Source organism: Oncorhynchus tshawytscha, linkage group LG31 (genome assembly GCF_018296145.1).
Source record: "Oncorhynchus tshawytscha isolate Ot180627B linkage group LG31, Otsh_v2.0, whole genome shotgun sequence".
NCBI classification, from domain to species: domain Eukaryota; kingdom Metazoa; phylum Chordata; class Actinopteri; order Salmoniformes; family Salmonidae; genus Oncorhynchus; species Oncorhynchus tshawytscha.
Genome location: NC_056459.1, coordinates 33,239,421 through 33,246,964, shown reverse-complemented (window position 1 = coordinate 33,246,964; position 7,544 = coordinate 33,239,421). Strand labels below are relative to the sequence as shown.

Below are 7,544 nucleotides of genomic sequence, written 5' to 3'. Positions count from 1 at the left end.
ACATGAAGCGCTGAGAGACAGAGAGAACACGAAGCACTGACAGACAGAGAGAACATGAAGCACTGACAGACAGAGAGAACAAGACGATGGGTCTTTCCAGACATTTATACCAACTAACCAGTCAGTCCTCATCGGCCTCTCTCTCCCCTCAGTCCTCATGGGCTGTAGGGAATAGGGTGCCTTTCAGGATACAGCCAATCCGGTGTCCCTTTACGTCTCTCTTACCAGTTCAAATCAGAGTGGCTCAATCACAAAACATAAACATCTTCCCTCGTGTAGTTTTACCTCTCCAGCTGTTCCAAAAAAAAAACAACCCACAAAGGCATCACCATGGGAACAAACAGAGAATAACAGAACGACAGGGCTGAGACTCCGACCGCAACTGGTTCCCAAAACACAACCAAAACACAACCAAAACACTTTGGAGAAGATCGTCCCAGACAGCACCGAGATCATTTCCAATCGCTTCCAAAGAGTTTGTGTCTTTGTATGTATGAGTGGATGTGACTATGTAAGCCGCATTTTGTAAATCTGTATTCTTGTAAGTGTGTGTGTGTGTGTGTGCGTTAGTGTGTATTAATGTGTGTGTCATTGTCACTTTTTGAGTGGCTGGTAGACAGAAGCGTTGGGATCCAGGGAAGAGGGACTATTGTCCATGAACTTGGAGGAGTAGTGTGGCGTAACCGGGCTGAGGCTGCTGCTGTCGTTGCTGTAGGAGATACTGGGCATCACCGCCATCACTTCAGCTATCTTCCGTTTCAACTCTGCTATCTCCTGGTCTCTCTGGTGGATCTGACCTGGGGGGGGAGAGAAAGAGAGGAGGGTTAGATGACAGTTGGAAATGTGTCTTCTTACTTTGTTGCCATTTTCTTCATGTTGCTCATTTACATCTCTGGGTCGAATAGCATCCTGTTTATGTGATGGTAGGTGAAACCCTGAGGTAAAATGTTACTGAATCTTGAGGAATCCCCAGCCGTCAGAGTTTGATCCTAGAGTCTATGAACACAATGACTGAGCTAGAAGTCGGTCGCTGTCGTACCGCGGTAGTGGGTCAGGGAAGGGAACTGTACCTTGTGCGATCTCCAGCTGTCTCTTGGCGTCCCCCAGGGCAGAGAAGAGGTCTAGTTTGATCCTGGTCTCAGCAGACAGGCTGTTCTCCAGGTGTTGGGTTTTATCCTGCATGGCCGACAGCGCAGACATCAACACCTCCATGTCCTTCTCATTCTCCTTGTACTTACGCAGCTCCTAGAGAGAGGAGGAGGAGGGAGGAGAGAGAAGAAGGAGGAGAGAGAAGAGGGGCGAGAGAGAGACAGGAGGGGGGAGAGAGAGGAGGGAGGAGAGAGGAGGGGCGAGGGAGAGAGAGAAGAGGGAGGAGAGAGAAGAGGGGGAGAGATAGAAGGAGGGGGGAGAGAGAGGAGGGAGGAGAGAGGAGGGGCGAGGGAGAGGAGGGAGGAGAGAGAGAGAGGGAGGGAGGAGAGACAGGAGGGGCGGGGAGAGAGAGGAGGGGGAGAGAGTGGAGGGAGGGAGGAGAGACAGGAGGGGGAGAGAGAGAGAGGAGGGGGAGAGAGAGAAGAGGGAGGATAGAGAGAAGAGGGAGGAGAGAGGAGGGGGAGAGAGGAGGGAGGAGAGAGAGGAGGGAGGAGTGTGAGGAGGGGGAGAGAGAGAGGAGGGAGGAGAGAGAGGAGGGAGGAGAGACAGGAGGGGGAGAGAGAGAGGAGGGAGGAGAGAGGAGGGAGGAGAGACAGGAGGGAGAGAATAGAGATTAGACAGCCATACCTCATCATGAGCGTCTGAAAACACAAAACTAACTCCTCATAAGGTGTCCAATGTGGCTCAGCTGGTAGAACACGTTGCTGCATGCCAGGGTTGTGGGTTCGATTCCCACGGGAGGGGGGTCCAGTATGAAAATGTATAAACATTTATGCACTCACTACTGTAAGTGGATCTGGAACAGAGAGTAAATGAAGGAATAAGAGAAACAAGTTTTCAGCCACAATCTAGTTTCAGCCATGTCCCAGTAAGGAATCAGAGGCACCCTGCTTGGGTTCTCCTGATACATCACTTACGAGACAGTGATCTCACAGAAAGGATCCAGGAAGTTAACAGACAGGATGCAGGAAGTTAAAAGAAAGGATCCAGGAAGTTCACAGAAAAGATCCAGGAAGTTCACAGAAAGGATCCAGGAAGTTCACAGAAAGAATGCAGGAAGTTCACAGAAAGAATGCAGGAAGTTCACAGAAAGAATGCAGGAAGTATCTAAAGTAATGTAAACTCACCTGGCATTTCCCCTCCAGCTCTCTAATGTGCTCTTCTTTGAGTTTCATGTCGATGCTGAGTTTCTTACACTCAGTCTCCAACTCTCTGATCCGCCCACGCAGAGAGTCAGTACACTCACCCCTGACAGAGAGAAGAGAGAGTCAGTACACTCACCCCTGACAGAGAGAAGAGAGAGTCAGTACACTCACCCCGACAGAGAGAAGAGAGAGTCAGTACACTCACCCCGACAGAGAGAAGAGAGAGTCAGTACACTCACCCCGACAGAGAGAAGAGAGAGTCAGTACACTCACCCCGACAGAGAGAAGAGAGAGTCAGTACACTCACCCCGACAGAGAGAAGAGAGAGTCAGTACACTCACCCCTGACAGAGAGAAGAGAGAGTCAGTACACTCACCCCTGACAGAGAGAAGAGAGAGTCAGTACACTCACCCCGACAGAGAGAAGAGAGAGTCAGTACACTCACCCCTGACAGAGAGAAGAGAGAGTCAGTACACTCACCCCGACAGAGAGAAGAGAGAGTCAGTACACTCACCCCGACAGAGAGAAGAGAGAGTCAGTACACTCACCCCTGACAGAGAGAAGAGAGAGTCAGTACACTCACCCCTGACAGAGAGAAGAGAGAGTCAGTACACTCACCCCTGACAGAGAGAAGAGAGAGTCAGTACACTCACCCCCGACAGAGAGAAAAGAGAGGCAGTACACTCACCCCAGACAGAGAGAAAAGGACAGATGAATACTACAGAAAACAGGGATAGAGAGGGAGGAGGGAGGGGATAGAGAGGGAGGAGGGAGGGGATAGAGAGAGAGGAGGGAGGGGATAGAGAGTGAGGAGGGAGGGATAGAGAGAGGAGGGAGGGATAGAGAGAGGAGGAGGGGATAGAGAGGGAGGAGGGAGGGGATAGAGAGAGAGAGGAGGGAGGGATAGAGAGAGAGTAGGGAGGGATAGAGAGTGAGGAGGGAGGGGATAGAGAGAGGAGGGAGGGGGTAGAGAGAGAGGAGGGAGGGGGTAGAGAGAGAGAGGAGGGAGGGGATAGAGAGAGAGAGGAGGGAGGATAGAGAGAGAGGAGGGAGGGGATAGAGAGAGAGGAGGGAGGGGATAGAGAGAGAGAGGAGGAGAGGATAGAGAGAGAGGAGGGAGAGGATAGAGAGAGGAGGAGAGGATAGAGGGGATAGATAGAGGGGAGGGAGGGGATAGACAGAGAGGAGGAGGGGATAGACAGAGAGGATGGAGGGATAGAGAGAGAGGAGGTCGGGGATAGAGAGAGAGGAGGTTGGGGATAGAGAGAGAGGAGGGCGGGGATAGAGAGAGGAGGTAGGGGGATAGAGAGAGAGGAGGTAGGGGATAGAGAGAGAGGAGGGAGGGGATAGAGAGAGAGGAGGGCGGGGGGATAGAGAGAAAGGAGGGAGGGGATAGAGAGAGAGGAGGGAGAGGGTGGAGAGAGGAGGGAGGGGGTGGAGAGAGAGGAGGGAGGGGATAGAGAGAGAGGAGGTAGGGGATAGAGAGAGAGGAGGTAGGGGATAGAGAGAGAGGAGGGAGACAATAGAGAGAGAGAGGAGGGCGGGGATAGAGAGAGAGGAGGGAGGGAGAGAGAGAGGAGGGAGAGGGTGGAGAGAGGAGGAGGGGGTGGAGAGAGAGGAGGGAGGGGATAGAGTGAGAGGAGGGAGAGGATAGAGAGAGAGGAGGGAGAGGATAGAGAGAGGAGGGAGGGGATAGAGAGAGGAGGAGGGGATAGAGAGTGAGGAGGGAGGGGATAGATAAAGAGAGGAGTGAGGGGATAGAGAGAGAGGAGGGAGGGGATAGAGGGTGAGGAAACAGAGAGTGAGGAGGGAGGGGATAGAGAGTGAGGAGGGAGGGGATAGAGAGAGAGGAGGGAGGGGATAGAGAGGAGGAAATAGAGAGTGAGGAGGGAGGGGATAGATAGAGAGAGGAGGGAGGGGATAGAGAGAGAGGAGGGAGGGATAGAGAGAGAGGAGGGAGGGGATAGAGTGGAGGGAGGGGATAGAGAGTGAGGAGGGAGGGGATAGAGAGAGAGGAGAGGAGGGGATAGAGAGAGAGAGGAGGGAGGGATAGAGAGAGAGGAGGGAGGGGATAGAGAGAGAGGAGGGAGGGGATAGAGAGAGAGGAGGGAGGGGATAGAGAGAGAGAGGAGGGGGAGGGAGGAGGGAGGGATAGAGAGGAGGGAGGGGATAGAGAGAGGAGGGAGGGGATAGAGAGGGAGGAGGGAGGGGATAGAGAGAGGAGGGAGGGGATAGAGAGAGAGGAGGGAGGGATAGAGAGAGAGGAGGGAGGGGATAGAGAGAGAGGAGGGAGGGGATAGAGAGAGGAGGGAGGATAGAGAGGAGGAGGGAGGGGATAGAGAGTGAGGAGGGAGGGGATAGAGAGAGGAGGGAGGGGATAGAGGGAGAAATAGAGAGTGAGGAGGGAGGGGATAGATAGAGAGGAGGAGGGATAGATAGAGAGAGAGGAGGAGGGATAGAGAGAGAGGAGAGGAGGGGATAGAGAGAGAGGGGGAGGATAGAGAGAGAGGAGGGAGGGATAGAGAGGGAGGAGGGAGGGGATAGAGAGGAGGAGGGAGGGATAGAGAGTGAGGAAATAGAGAGAGGAGGAGGGAGGGATAGAGAGAGGAGGGAGGGGATAGATAGAGAGGAGGAGGGGATAGAGAGAGAGGAGGAGGGAGATAGAGAGAGAGGAGGGAGGGGATAGAGAGAGAGGAGGGAGGGGATAGAGAGTGAGGAGGTTGAGGATAGAGAGTGAGGAGGGAGGGGATAGAGAGTGAGGAGGGAGGGGATAGAGTGAGGAGGGAGGGGATAGAGTGAGAGAGGAGGGAGGGGGTAGAGAGAGAGGAGGGAGGGGATAGAGAGAGAGGAGGGAGGGGATAGAGAGGGAGGAGGGAGGGGATAGAGAGAGGAGGGAGGGGATAGAGAGAGCGGAGGGAGGGGATAGAGAGAGCGGAGGGAGGGGATAGAGAGAGAGGAGGGAGGGGATAGAGAGAGGAGGGAGGGGATAGAGAGAGGAGGGAGGGGATAGAGAGTCAGGAGGGAGGGGATAGAGAGTGAGGAGGGAGGGATAGATAGAGAGAGGAGGGAGGGGGTAGATAGAGAGAGGAGGGAGGGGGTAGATAGAGAGAGGAGGAGGGGATAGATAGAGAGGAGGAGGGAGGGGGATAGAGAGAGAGGAGGGAGGGGGTAGATAGAGAGGAGGGAGGGGTAGAGAGAGAGGAGGAGGGGGATAGAGAGAGAGGAGGAGGGGATAGAGAGAGAGGAGGGAGGGATAGAGAGAGAGGAGGGAGGGATAGAGAGAGAGGAGGGAGGGGATAGAGAGAGGAGGGAGGGGATAGAGAGAGGAGGGAGGAGGGGAGAGAGAGAGGAGGGAGGGGATAGAGAGAGAGGAGGGAGGGATAGAGAGAGAGGAGGGAGGGATAGAGAGAGAGGAGGGAGGGATAGAGAGAGAGGAGGGAGGGGATAGAGAGAGAGGAGGGAGGGGATAGAGAGAGGAGGGAGGGGATAGAGAGAGGAGGGAGGGGATAGAGAGGGAGGAGGGAGGGATAGAGAGGAGGAGGAGGGGATAGAGAGAGAGGAGGGAGGGGAGAGAGAGAGGGAGGATAGAGAGGGAGGAGGGGATAGAGAGTGAGGAGGGGATAGAGAGTGAGGAGGAGGGAGGGATAGAGAGTGAGGAGGAGGGGATAGAGAGAGGAGGGAGGGGATAGAGAGTGAGGAAATAGAGAGTGAGGAGGAGGGGATAGATAGAGAGAGGAGGGAGGGGATAGAGAGAGAGAGGAGGGAGGGGATAGAGAGAGAGGAGGGAGGGGATAGAGAGAGAGGAGGGGGGATAGAGAGAGAGGAGGGAGGGGATAGAGAGGGAGGAGGGAGGGGATAGAGAGGGAGGAGGGAGGGGATAGAGAGTGAGGAAATAGAGAGTGAGGAGGGAGGGGATAGAGAGTGAGGAGGGAGGAGAGATAGAGAGAGGAGGGAGGGGATAGAGAGAGAGAGGAGGGAGGGGATAGAGAGAGAGGAGGGAGGGGATAGAGAGAGGAGGAGGGATAGAGAGGAGGAGGTTGAGGATAGAGAGTGAGGAGGGAGGGGATAGAGAGGAGGAGGGAGGGGATAGAGAGGAGGAGGGAGGGGATAGAGTGAGAGAGGAGGGAGGGGTAGAGAGAGAGGAGGAGGGGATAGAGAGAGAGAGGAGGGAGGGGGATAGAGAGGGAGGAGGAGGGGATAGAGAGAGGAGGGAGGGGATAGAGAGAGCGGAGGGAGGGATAGAGAGAGCGGAGGGAGGGGATAGAGAGAGAGGAGGGAGGGGATAGAGAGAGAGGAGGGAGGGGATAGAGAGAGGAGGGAGGGATAGAGAGTCAGGAGGGAGGGGATAGAGAGTGAGGGGAAGGAGGGATAGATAGAGAGAGGAGGGAGGTAGATAGAGAGAGGAGGGAGGGGGTAGATAGAGAGAGGAGGGAGGGGATAGATAGAGAGAGGAGGGAGGGGTAGATAGAGAGAGGAGGGAGGGGTAGATAGAGAGAGGAGGGAGGGGGTAGATAGAGAGGAGGAGGGGATAGAGAGAGAGGAGGGAGGGGGTAGATAGAGAGGAGGGAGGGGATAGAGAGAGAGGAGGGAGGGGATAGAGAGAGAGGAGGGAGGGGATAGATAGAGAGAGAGGAGGGAGGGGATAGATAGAGAGAGGAGGAGGGGATAGAGAGAGGAGGGAGGGATAGAGAGTGGAGGGAGGGATAGAGAGAGAGGAGGAGGGATAGAGAGTGAGGAGGGAGGGGATAGAGAGTGAGGAGGGAGGGATAGAGTGAGGAGGGGGGGATAGAGAGTGAGGAGGAGGGGATAGATAGAGAGAGGAGGGAGGGGGTAGATAGAGAGGAGGGAGGGGATAGAGAGAGAGGAGGGAGGGGTAGATAGAGAGGAGGGAGGGATAGAGAGTGAGGAGGGAGGGGATAGAGAGAGGAGGGAGGATAGAGAGAGAGGAGGGAGGGGATAGAGAGAGAGGAGGGAGGGGATAGAGAGAGAGGAGGGAGGGGATAGAGAGAGAGAGGGGAGGGATAGAGAGAGAGGAGGGAGGGGATAGAGAGTGAGGAGGGAGGGGATAGAGAGTGAGGAGGAGGGGATAGAGAGGAGGAGGGAGGGGATAGAGAGAGAGGAGGGAGGGGATAGAGAGAGAGGAGGGAGGGGGATAGAGAGTGAGGGAGGGAGGGATAGAGAGAGAGGAGGGAGGGATAGAGAGAGAGGAGGGAGGGATAGAGAGTGAGGAGGGAGGGGATAGAGAGTGAG

General features: G+C 55.1%; 1 protein-coding gene across 1 annotated transcript in view; it reads right to left on the bottom strand.

Moving 5' to 3' along the window:
* Positions 1-7,544, bottom strand: part of LOC121841537 (macoilin-1-like) — a 19,136-nt gene continuing 11,592 nt past the window's right edge. The window contains exons 9-11 of the mRNA XM_042310592.1: positions 2,277-2,397; positions 1,071-1,245; positions 1-797 (exon numbers count right to left, since the gene is read on the bottom strand). Of these exons, the coding sequence (XP_042166526.1) occupies positions 595-797; positions 1,071-1,245; positions 2,277-2,397 (499 nt within the window). The 3' untranslated portion in view covers positions 1-594. The remainder of the gene's footprint in view (positions 798-1,070; positions 1,246-2,276; positions 2,398-7,544) is intronic.